The 12,740-nt window shown below is 41.7% G+C and overlaps 1 protein-coding gene across 5 annotated transcripts in view; it reads right to left on the reverse strand.

Moving 5' to 3' along the window:
• Positions 1-12,740, reverse strand: part of METTL16 (methyltransferase 16, N6-methyladenosine) — a 100,909-nt gene that overhangs the window by 70,339 nt on the left and 17,830 nt on the right. Inside the window, exon 2 of one of the 5 annotated variants that reach the window (XM_047708514.1) lies at positions 465-635. The exons of the other annotated variants lie outside the window; for them this stretch is intronic. Within the exon in view, the coding sequence (XP_047564470.1) occupies positions 465-475 (11 nt within the window). The 5' untranslated portion in view covers positions 476-635. The remainder of the gene's footprint in view (positions 1-464; positions 636-12,740) is intronic. 5 annotated transcript variants of the gene reach the window in all.

The raw sequence follows: 12,740 nt of genomic DNA on the forward strand, positions 1-12,740 counted from the left end.
TACCAATTTAATTATTTTATTTTATTTTATTTTTTTTAAGATTTTATTTATTTATTTGACAGAGAGAGATCACAAGCAGGCAGAGAGGCAGGCAGAGAGAGAGGAGGAAGCAGGCTCCCCGCTGAGCAGAGAGCCCGATGCGGGGCTCGATCCCAGGACCCCGAGATCATGACCTGAGCCGAAGGCAGCGGCTTAACCCACTGAGCCACTCAGGCGCCCCAAATTTAATTATTTTAATGTTAAAATGCTACTAAAGTTGAAACGTTTAAACAAAACCAAAGATCTTATTTATAAATGGGGCAATGAAAAGGGAGCAGAAAGCCAGTAGATGGGACTGAACTAAGAAAAGGAGCTTTAAACTGCTCTAAATTCTGGCCTAAGTTTTATGTTCCCATCTTAGCGATAAAGTGACCAATCATTTGAAAAACTCAATGCCCAGACAGAAGGAAGAGTGCTTTATCCACCTGGCTACCATGGAAACTTCAGGTAGATACCAGGGACCCAAGCTCCACCATCACCCACAGCAAAACATCCTAGGGTATGGGAGTTCAGAAATCTGGAGTCCGATCTCGATTCTGCAATCAACTAGCCATGGACTGAAGGTCACTTCAATTCTTAGGTCTCGGTTTCTCCATCTATAAAACTAAGGGATTAAACAAAACAAAAATCCAAGGGTCCTTCCTGGTAAAATTTTAAGAGTTTATGATGCATACTATGAATTAGTAAGATGGTACTCACTTAAATATTTGTAGAGCAAATTATAGTGACATGGAACAATCAATAAAGTTACTGAATAGAGGGGCGCCTGAGTGGCTCAGTGGGTTAGAGCCTCTGCCTTCGGCTCAGGTCATGGTCCCAGGGTCCTGGGATCGAGCCCCGCATCGGGCTCTCTGCTCAGCAGGGAGCCTGCTTCCCTTCCTCTCTCTCTCTGCCTGCCTCTCTGCCTACTTGTGATCTCTGTCTGGCAAATAAATAAATAAAATCTTAAAAAAAAAAAAAAAGTTACTGAATAGAATAGTTATGAATAACCAAACATCATTAAACATTTCCATTATCCCCTAGTCTGATATCTAACATTATCCTTCTGCTTTATGATAGTAAGCATTTAATAACACTATTAACACATATTAAGGAATATACAATCAATGTTTGTAGATGACATGATTTATTCTTTATTTTTTTGAAGGGGGGGCTGCAGAAGGGAGAAAGAGGATCTTTTTTTTTAAAAATATTTTATTTATTTATTTGACACAGAGAGAGAGAGAGATCACAAGTAGGCAGAGCAGCAGGCAGAGAGAGGGGGGGAAGCAGGCTCCCTGCGGAGCAGAGAGCCTGATGCGGGGCTCTATCCCAGGACCCCGAGACCATGACCTGAGCCGAAGGCAGTGGCTTAACCCACTGAGCCACCCAGGCGCCCCGGGAGAAAGAGGATCTTAAGCAGCCTACACTCCCAGTGCAGAGCCAACGCAGGGCTCAATCTCACACCCGAGAGACATGATCTACTCTTCTAAAAAACTGTTCAGAAAAACACAGTTTTAACAATAAAACAATTTGTGAAGAGTTATGATGAACAGGATTAGATTTCAGGAATGTACACAAAATTTGTTATCTATACAAAAATTGCACTGTATACTTGAATATATCGTTTCTTACGACCTTTAAGAATGCTTCAGGGGGGGACGCCTGGGTGGCTCAGTTGGTTAAGCGGCTGCCTTCGGCTCAGGTCATGATCCCAGGGTCCTGGGATCGAGTCCCACATCGAGCTCCTTGCTGGGCAGGGAACCTGCTTCTCCCTCTGCCTCTGCCTGCCTCTCTGTCTGCCTGTGCTCGCTTGCTCTCTCTCCCTCTGTCCCTGACAAATAAATAAATAAAATCTTTAAAAAAAAAAAAAACAAACAAACAAACAAAAAAGAATGCTTCAGGGGGAACGCCTGGGTGGCTCAGTGGGTTACGCCTCCGCCATTGGCTCAGGTCATGATCTCAGGGTCCTGGGATCAAACCCCACATCGGGCTCTTTGCTCAGCAGATAGCCTACTTTTCTCTCTCTCTCTCTGCCTGCCTCTCTGCCTACTTGTGATCTCTTTCCGTCAAATAAATAAATAAAATCTTTAAAAAAAAAAAAAAAGAATGCTTCAGGGAAGGGCACTTGGGTGGCTCAGTCAGTTAAGTGTCTGTTTTTGGCTCAGGTCATGATCCCAGGGTCCCCGGATCATGCTCCATACTGGGCTCTTTGCTCAGTGGGAGCCTGCTTCTCCCTCTGCCCCCACACCCAGCAGGCATTACCTTTCACCAAATAACCATCAATTTTTGAGTGGGGATAAAAAGCATTCAATGAGATGAAAAAGCAAATATGCAGGAACAGGCAGAAATACAAAATGCCAGAGCAAAATTTGGAAGAGAGGAACTCTCCCCCACTTTTTAACTTTTTTTTTTTTTTAATTCATTTATTTGACAGAGAGAGATCACAAGCAGGCAGAGAGGCAGGCAGAGAGAGAGGAGGAAGCAGGCTCCCCGCCGAGCAGAGAGCCCGATGCGGGGCTCGATCCCAGGACCCTGAGATCATGACCCGAGCGGCTTAACCCACTGAGCCACCCAGGCGCCCCTCTCCCCCACTTTTTAAAGTAAACTTTACCCCAACATGGGGCTTAACTCATGACCCCAAGATCAACAATCACATGCTCTAGCGACCAAGCCAGCCAGGCACCCCAGGGAGGACAGTAATTTCAAAAGCGATAACCCCCTTACATTTAGGTGGGGACTAATGAGCTTTTAAAGACCAGTTTCTACGAAACAGTACAAGTAGAAGTTTATTGTATCAATATATGCTAGCAATAAAAATTCTCTTTAAAATATATTAAGACTATTTAAAGGAAAATTAAGTCTACTCCTAGACATCTAAGTAGATATATATTAATTTTGTCATTTGTGGGGCTAATAAAAGAGAATTAGTCCATGAGCAAGCAACCACGAACACATTTCTGCTTCACTCAATCGCACAGCAACTGCCCCAATCAATTAAAAAAAAAAAAAAAGGACTTCTATTACCTTTGGATTTCTTTATCAATTAAAAGCAGTACAATCTCAGGTTCAACAAGATAAATGTAGCTTAAAAAGGGGGGTATTAAATCTATAAAAACTTTTCATTCTAGGGGTGCCTGGATGGCTCAGCGGGTTAAAGCCTCTGCCTTCAGCTCAGGTCATGATCCCAGAGTCCTGGGTCCAAGCCCTGTACTGGGGTCCCTGCTCCACAGGAAGCCTGCTTCTCCCTCTCCCACTCCCCCTGCTTCTGTTGCCTCTCTCACTGTGTCTCTGTCAAATAAATAAAATCTTGGGGCACCTGGGTGGCTCAGTGGGTTGGGCCTCTGCCTTTGGCTCAGGTCATGATCTCAGGGTCCTGGGATCAAGCCCCACATTGGGCTCTCTGCTCAGCGGGGAGCCTGCGTCCCCCTCTCTCTCTGCCTACGTGTGATCTTTCTCTGTGTCAAATAAATAAATAAAAATCTTAAAAATAAATAAATAAAATCTTCTTAAAAAAAGAATACTGCATTTGACTCCTGTGAAATCTGTGAAAAAGATGGGACTTCATTTCCTTCAATGACAAAGAAATAAAAATCGAATTTTTACATATGTAAAGTTCACTCTCAGTACCACACTAGGGCATTTGAATGAATTCACATCCTTTATTTTGTAAAAGTAGCCTACTCTATTAAGCTTCATGGCTAAACACACAAATGAATTATGTCCCAATAGTGTCTATGTTCAAAGCCTTAAAATCTGAAAGTCTGAAAATCTGAAAGTCATAATTTTTCTATCAAAGAAACTTAATAGCCTAGATACCTTATAAAATAAGCTTGAACAGTATTACCTTAAACAGTATAACAGCAACAGCAGGACACCTGACATGACATAATTACTTTCCCACAACTTCTGAATGTGACTTTGCACTGGCATTTTGAATAAAATTATGAAAATCAGGGAATACAAACTCAAATATTTACATGGTGCTATTCAAAATGCCAGTCCCTAACAAGATAGAGAGCTTGTGCTGGTCTGTAAATTAGAACACTAAAGAAAGTCATTTGACCAAAGAAATGTCTGTTGAACTTAAACATGTAGCACAAGATCCTTATCTCTGTAGACAGTAACAGTTTGTGGACAAGCCACACTTTTAGTAGCATTATGCCAGATGACACAAATAGCCATTTCAAAGAGTATGATCACCACCCAGTTCCAGGTAATTAATGTCAAGTGAGTTTACCAGCCATTTTGCCAGATCTTTAAAATTTCTAAAGGAAACCAACTAACCATAATTTTATATGAAATTTCCCTGATTCTTAAAATCTGTGTGGGCAATAAACAACTGCAAGCCTTAAACAATTCACAGGCCGACAGGCTGTAACCTGTATTGCAAACAGTGGATTAAAAAAAAAAAAAAAAAAAGCTGGGGTACTTGACTCCCCTGTACTTTCAAAGATGAAGTATAAAAATGTTTCTATCCCAGGGTGCATGGCTGACTTAATCTCAGGGTTGTGAGTTTGAGCCCCACGCTGGGTGCAGAGATTACTTCACTTTGTTCAACTGAGTTATACAGAATAAAATAGAATTTTCAAGAAGTTGTGACAGGGGCGCCTGGGTGGCTCAGTGAGTTAAAGCCTCTGCCTTTGGCTCAGGTCATGATCCCAGGGTCTGGGATCGAGCCCCGCATCAGGCTCTCTGCTCTGCGGGGAGTCTGCTTCCTCCTCTCTCTCTGCCTGCCTCTCTGCTTACTTGTGATCTCTGTCAAATAAATAAATAAAATATTTAAAAAATAATAATAATAAATAAAAAAAAAAGAAGAAGAAGTTGTGACAGTGGGCATTTATGCCTTTATTCATCCCCCATTTACCATGTATCAACTATTGCTAGACATTGGGCAAAGTGCTAGAGATGCCGCAGTATGCAAATACAGACACGATCTCTCCCTTCGCGACAGTGACAGTCTGACAGAGGTTAGGTATTCATCCAAGAATCACTCAAATACATTTAAAATTGTCACTATGATGAATGCTGTAAAAGATAGGTACAAGATGCTATGAAACCTAAATAATGAGTGGAATTACCTTAGAACAAGACAGAAAAGGTAACTTAGCTAGTTACTGAGAGCAGAATAAAAATTAACAAAGAAAAAACTTGGGGGGAGGGAATACTGCATTAACATGAGTTAAGAGGCTGGATAAAGGTGGTGGTGGCAAAGCCAGGGGAAAGTGAGAAGAATTAAGAGATATTCAGGAAGGAAAATTTACCAAATTTGCTAGTGGACTTGTATGTGAGGTGAGAAAGGATGTATTCATAGATGTTCCCTAGGGTTCTAGCCTGTTCAACAGGATAAACCGTGCCATTCACTAAAATTGGGAACTCTAACAGAGAACCATTTTTTAGGATAAATATCATAAATCTGAGATATCCAAGTAGGGATACTGAGGAAGCAGTGACCTCCAGGTAGAGAGCCCAGAAAACTGGTCTGAAGAAACAAATGTAGGAGCGATTTGCAAACAAAGGAGTGAGGCCCCAGAGTGATGAGAATGCTTAAAGGGAAAATACAAGATTAGAAGAAGAAAGCTCTGCACTAAGCCTTAAAGACTCCTTTCTTTAATGGCTGTGCATACAATCATTACAAAGGAAGCTACACAAGGAGACAGAAAGGGTGAAAGTAAGTGTGGTGCCAAGGAAGCCAAGGGAAGAGGGTGCCCATGAAGATCAGTGTTGGCAAAGTAACCTGCCTCTCAAAAGTCAACTGAAAACCAAAATTGCATTTAGTGACACAAGACCACTGGAGACCTTTTCCAAGAGCTGCTTTGGTAGAGGTGGAATTAGAAACCACCCTGGAATGAGCTGAAGATTAAGTATGGTATGGGAAGAATGAAGACAGTAAAAATAAACAATTCTTCAAGAAGTTCTTGTGCAAGGGAGAAGAGAGATGGGGCAGCATAATTGGTGGTATTGATGGAGATTTTATTAGTAATTTTTTAATTGAAGACTCAAACATGTTTTAAAGTCAGTGGGTGGGTAGCTCAGTCGTTAAGCATCTGCCTTCGGCTCAGGTCGTTATCCCAGAGTCCTGGTATGGAGCTCTGCATTGGGCTCCTGGTTCAACAGAAGTCTGCTTCTCTCTCTCCCACTCCCCCTCCCTTTGTTCCCTCTCTTGCCCTGTCTCTATCAAATAAATAAATAAAATCTTTAAAAGAAAAAAAAAAGTCAATGGAAAGTCACAAAGACCACATATTATGATTCTATTTATACAAAATATCCAAAACATGCAAATATATAGCAAAATTAAGATTAGTGGTTGCCAGGAGCTAAAGAGAGAGAGGACAGAGTTGGGAGTGACTGCTGAATAGGTTTCTTTTGGGGAGTGACGAAAATGTTCTAGAATTAGTGGTGATGCTTGTGTAACCCTGCGACATTTTTTTTTTTTTTTATTTGACAGAGAGATCACAAGCAGGCAGAGAGGCAGGCAGAGAGAGAGGAGGAAGCAGGCTCCCCGAGAGAGCAGAGAGCCCGATGCGGGGCTCGATCCCAGGACTCCGAGATCATGACCTGAGCTGAAGGCAGAGGCTTAACCCACTGAGCCACCCAGGCGCCCCAACCCTGCGACATATTAAGAACTGAATTGTACATATTAAAATGATGATTTTAGAGCCACTTGCATGGCACAGTCAGCTGAACATCTGACTCGGGTTTCAGCTCAAGTCGTGATGTCCGGGTTGTGGGATGGAGCCGCGTGGAGGACTCTGCGCCAAGCACAGTTTGCTTCAGTTTTTCTCTCCCTCGGCCCCTCCCAGCGGTACACATGTGCTTTCTCTCTTTCTCGCTCTCAAATAAATAAGTCTTTAAAAGGTGAAATAAAATGATTTTATAGTATGTGAATTCTATCTCAATTTTATAAAAAGTCAAAGAGAAGCCAATTGATGGAGAGAGATTAAATTAGGAGAAAGAAAATTAGGACTAAGGTTCCTGAGATGAGAGGAGAGTTATGGGTTCCACATGACAGATCTGATTAGAATATAGTAATAGTGAGAATTATGAATAACAATTTGTTGAACAAAACCAAAAGCAGACCCATGGTCTTTTGTTGTGTCTTCCACCAACTCATACTTATCCATGACTGATTTTTCTTTTGGTGGGGGGAGGGGTGAAGAAAGAGGAGAAAAGTGGGAAGAGAAAGAGAATCTTAAGCAGACAGACCCAAACATGGGGCTCAATCTCACAACCTGAACCAAAATCAACAGCTGGATACTTAAACAACTGAGCCACCAAGGCAGCCCCCTAAAAATTTTTTTTAACTTTTACATCCCATGGGTCAAATAAGCAATGAGATAGTAATATCATGCAAAAAAAAAAAAAAAAAAAAAAGATTCTGGAACAGTGCAAGTGACTATTAACAATCTCAGACTAAACAACCCAAAATCTTACTTGCCAAATGACAAGAAACTGTGATCAAACTAATCTCATAAATGCAGATCCCTGTGCTAGCTAAAAAGCAGGTAACAAAATAAAAACCTAGCCATCCAAACACCTCTTTGGCCTTCCACGTACAGGTAAGAGTACTACAACTTTTGGCCTTCCACGTATAGGTAAGAGTACTACAACTTTTCTAGCAAAGCCCAGCGACTTACCCTAAATTCACTTAAGAAAAAAACACAAAAACAAAACACTTAAGAAAAAAAACACACACTTCTGGGGTGACTATGTGGAAAAAAACACACTTTTGGGGTGCCTGCGTAGCTTAGTCAGTTAAGCTGCTGACTCTAGATTTTGGCTCAGGTCAAGATCTCAGAGTCTGGGATCAAACCCCACAGAGCCCCCATCTGGCTCCACACTCAGAGGGGAGTATGCTCCCTCTCCTTCTGCCCACCCCCACCTTGCTCTCTCTCTCAAATAAATAATCTTTAAAAAAAATATGGGGGACATCTGGGTGGCTCAGTCAGTTAAGCATCCGCCTTTGGCTTAGGTCATAACCTGGGCTCGAGCACCAAATCAGGCTCTCTACTCAGAGCCCACTTCTCACTCTCCCTCTGCCTGCCGCTCCCCGTTTGTGCTCTTTCCTTCTCTCTCTCTAATAAATAAAATCTTTAAAAAAAAAAACAAAAAAACTTTTTAAAAGTTCAGTAGTAAAAGAATCTTTAAAAAATTTAAGTTTCAGGGGAGCCTGGGTGGCTCAGTGGGTTAAAGCCTCTGCCTTCGGCTCAGGTCATGATCTTAGGGTCCTGGGATTGAGCCCCGCATCGGGCTCTGTGCTCAGCGGGAGCCTGCTTCCCTCTCTGCCTGCCTCTCTGCCTACTTGTGATCTCTGACTGTCAAATAAATAAATAAAATCTTAAAAAAAAAAATTTAAGTTTCATATATAGAAATTTTAGGAACAATCTAACAGTAATCAATAAGGAGATTAGTCTGCAGTCATTAAAAGGACTAAGACTGAGGAGCTGCCTGGGTGGCTCAGTTGGTTAAGCATCTGCCTCTGGCTCCGGATGCGACTGCAGGAACCTGGAATTGAGCTCCATGTCAGACTCCCTCTCCCCATCCCCCTCCTCGACCCCTGCTTGTGTGTGTGCACTCTTCTCTCTCTCTCTCTCTCACTCTCTCTCAAATAAATAAATAGGAGTAAGACTGGGCTGGTCCAGATATTATTGCATGAAGAATATTTCTTGATACACACACACACACACACAATCACCTTTGAATAAAAGCATATATATAGGGACACCTGGGTGGCTCAGTCGGTTAAGCCACTGCCTTCGGCTCAGGTCATGATCCCAGAGTCCTGGGATCGAGTCCCACATGAGGCTCCTTGCTCAGCGGGGAACCTGTTTCCCTCTCTCTCTTTCTCTCTCTCTCTGCCTGCCACTCTGCCTGCTTGTGCTCTGTCTCTCTCTCTGACAAATAAATAAATAAAACCTTAAAAAAAAGAAAGCGGGGGCACCTGGGTGGCTCAGTGGGTTAAGGCCTCTGCCTTTGGCTCGGGTCATGATCCCAGGGTCCTGGGATTGAGCCCTGCATCGGGCTCTCTGCTCGGTGGGGAGCATGCTTCCTCCTCTCTCTCTGCCTGCCTCTCTGCCTCCTTGTGATTTCTGTCTGTCAAATAAATAAATAAATCTTAAAAAAAAAAAAAAAGAAAAAGAAAGCATATATACATTGTGACCACACTGTTGTACAAAAAAACAAACCCCAAAACCAAACAAAAAGGATCCCATGTGTATATGGTAAAAAAAGAGTCTGGAAGGGTTAAGGGCCACTTCTGGATATGCAAACAGCTGGGTGGGTGAGTGGGGCAGACACTTCCATTCCCTCCTATTTTTGTTTTACCTGAATACATTTTACATAGTTATCACCTTCATAACTGTTTTATAACTATATGGAAAATGTTTATAATGCCAACCGAGGGGGGTTAAAAACAAGTCCTATTATTATATCTATACCAAAATTACAATCACAAGGGGGGCGCCTGGGTGGCTCAGTGGGTTAAGCCTCTGCCTTCGGCTCGGGTCGTGATCTCAGGGTCCTGGGATCGAGTCCCGCATCGGGCTCTCTGCTCAGCAGGGAGCCTGCTTCCCTCTCTCTCTCTCTGCCTGCCTCTCCATCTACTTGTGATCTCTGTCTGTCAAATAAATAAAACTTAAAAAAAAAAAATTACAATCACAAAAAATACTATATATGCGTAAGGACAAAGACTTAGAAAGGAACACAAAGCAATTTGATCTTCTGGGGATGGAAGAATGGTGACATTTTTCTTTCTTTCTTTCTTTCTTTCTTTCTTTTTTTTTAAAAGATTTTATTTATTTATTTATTTGACAGAGAGAGAGATCACAAGTAGATGGAGAGGCAGGCAGAGAGAGAGGGAAGCAGGCTCCCCGATGAGCAGAGAGCCCGATGCGGAACTCGATCCCAGGACCCTGAGATCATAACCTGAGCCGAAGGCAGCGGCTTAACCCACTGAGCCACCCAGGCGCCCCCAAATTTTTAATGTATGCAACATTACCATTATAAATGTAGTTAGGAAGGATAAATTTCTATAATTTTCCCATTAAGTGTTCTATAATATCTGTATGATAACAAAAATCCCCTTTCCAAAATAGGAAAACAGGCCCACGGTTCCAGGATACTTTTCCATGAAAGAGGGACATTTCTGTTGGAAACCAAACCAGGATATTTCCCATGGTGACAACAATCACCAAAGAGAGTATTGCAGCTTAAGCATTAATTACACAGCCTCGTGAAACATTTGGAGCAAGAGAAACAGCATAATAATTAATGTTTTCTTAGTGGCTTCAAAGAAAGTTATTGTTTATATAAACAATTCTTGTTATTTAAAAATATATATATGTTCACCTTGATGGACTACAGCATACAATTTATTAATAAGGAAATACATCTTTTTTTTTTTTCCTTAGTAGGCTCCATGCCCAGTATGGAGCTCAATATGGGGCTTGAACTCACAACCCTGAGATCATGACCTGAGCTGAGATCAAGAGTTGGACACTTGGTGTCCCAACAGGAACATCCTATTACCAAAACATACAAGACATCAAACAGAGGCTAGTCAAATAAAGAAACTGAAAAATATCTATGAAGAGCTGATTCTTAGACTTTGTTATTAGCAAGGCAAGCGTTCATTTTCTTACTTCTAAGAAAACACAGACACCAATCTAAGGGTTGGAAATCCTTTTGTAGGACAAAGTCTAGTCATCCGGCTTTACTAGTTAAATATCTAGGTCACTGTAGCACCCTGGGATATTAAAAAATCTTGAATACAGGCAAGATCTTTTCTCATTCTCATTTCTGAGATCACCGGAACTAAAATTAGCTCTCACGTGGAAATTAGCAATTTATTCCATCAAGTCTTTATTGTTTAACACATCCAACTTCACAAAATAGCCTATTGTCAACAGGCTCATGTCTGATTTCCCCAGAATGACTCCTGCTCTGCTACTGGTGAATGTAGTGTTACCATTATAGAGTTTGGAAGGATACATTCTGTGATCCATGGTTAAAATAACAATCATTCTAACACTACAGAGACCACTGAACCTCATGTAACAACAATAAGGGATAAATCCTACCAACAAATTTTCCAATACTGGTTTCTATTAGATCTTCACTGAGGGGTTAAAAATATACAGGCATAACATATGAAAAAAAAACCCTTCAAGAGCTGGGTCTTTGGTTTAAAAACAAATCAGTTGGGGTGCCTGGGTGGCTCAGTGGGTTAAGCTTCTGCCTTCAGCTCAGGTCATGATCTCAGGGTCCTGGCCCCGCATCAGGCTCTCTGCTCAGTGGGGAGCCTGCTCCCCCGTCTCTCTGCCTGCTGCTCTGCCTACTTGTGAGCTCTCTGTCAAATAAATAAATAAAATCTTTCAGGGCGCCTGGGTGGCTCAGTGGGTTAAGCCGCTGCCTTCGGCTCAGGTCATGATCCCAGGTCCTGGGTTCGAGCCCCACATCGGGCTTTCTGCTCAGCAGGGAGCCTGCTTCCTCCTCTCTCTCTGCCTGCCTCTCTGCCTGCTTGTGATCTCTCTGTCAAATAAATAAATAAAATCTTTTAAAAAATAAATAAATAAATAAAATCTTTCAAAAAAATAAAAATAAAAATAAAAACAAATAAATCAGTTAAGTGTTACACTTCATCCAAACTCAACTGGTAGGGCTCAAACTGCAGGATATCTCCATGGGGCTGGTTACTGTGAAAAACATATGAACTAAAATCTAGTTACAATGGTCAGATATGATTACAACAAAGCAGTGATGGGTGCAGGAAAGAAAAACAGAGAGAGACATCACACTAGCAATCCCAGTCACCTTATCGATTACACCAGGCATAACAACCTATCATTTTCAAAGTGTCTATAATGCCGTCACCTTACATGCATTATCACTAACCTTTATGACAAAAATCCAAAGCATGTCCTTTTATCCCTCTTCTTTAGATGAGGAAATTCAGTATCAGTAAAGTTAAGAAAATTATGTAAAGGGGTGACTAGGTGGTTCAGTGGGTTAAGTGTCTGCCTTTGGCTGGGGTCATGATCCTCAGATCCTGGGATCAAGGTCACTGGGCTCCCTGCTCAGCAGGAAGTCTGTTTCTCCCTCCCCCTTTGCCTGCCACTCCCCCTGCTCCTGGTTTCTATCAAAACCTCTAGAACTGCTATGTGGCACCCTTAAGACTGGTCCTTAGGATGACTGACTGAGAAATGAATCCCCTCTCTCCATAAAACACTCTGCTTAAGAGTTGAGTAAATAAATGACACTTTGATCAAGTCTACCCTTTTGTCTGATACTCCTTTTTCATAATTAGCTGGGTTTATATTTTGACATTCTTTCTCATACATCCCATGGAAATAAATAAAAAGTCATTATAAAAATAAAAAGCCATGCTAAAAATAAATAAAATAAAAATATCAATGTAGACAATCATCAAGAACTCTTAACTAAGTAAGCAAGAAGGGGGAGTCCTCCTAAATATGCTACCTTGCCACCTTTTAATAAGCTCATATTGCTTCCATCTTTAAAGAACAGAAGAAGCCCCCTCAGTGGGGAGCCTCCCTGTCCACCTCCCTCTGCCCCTCCCCAACTTATGATCGCTCTCTTGCTCACTCTCTCTCAAATAAAATCTTGAAAAAACTATTTTAAAAAAGGAAACAAATGAGGCTCTCCTCAAGTTTGCCTCATCCTCTTCCTATTCTTTCACAGACTAGCCTTTTTTTTTTTTTTTA

This window comes from Lutra lutra, chromosome 16 (assembly GCF_902655055.1).
Source record: "Lutra lutra chromosome 16, mLutLut1.2, whole genome shotgun sequence".
NCBI lineage: Eukaryota > Metazoa > Chordata > Mammalia > Carnivora > Mustelidae > Lutra > Lutra lutra.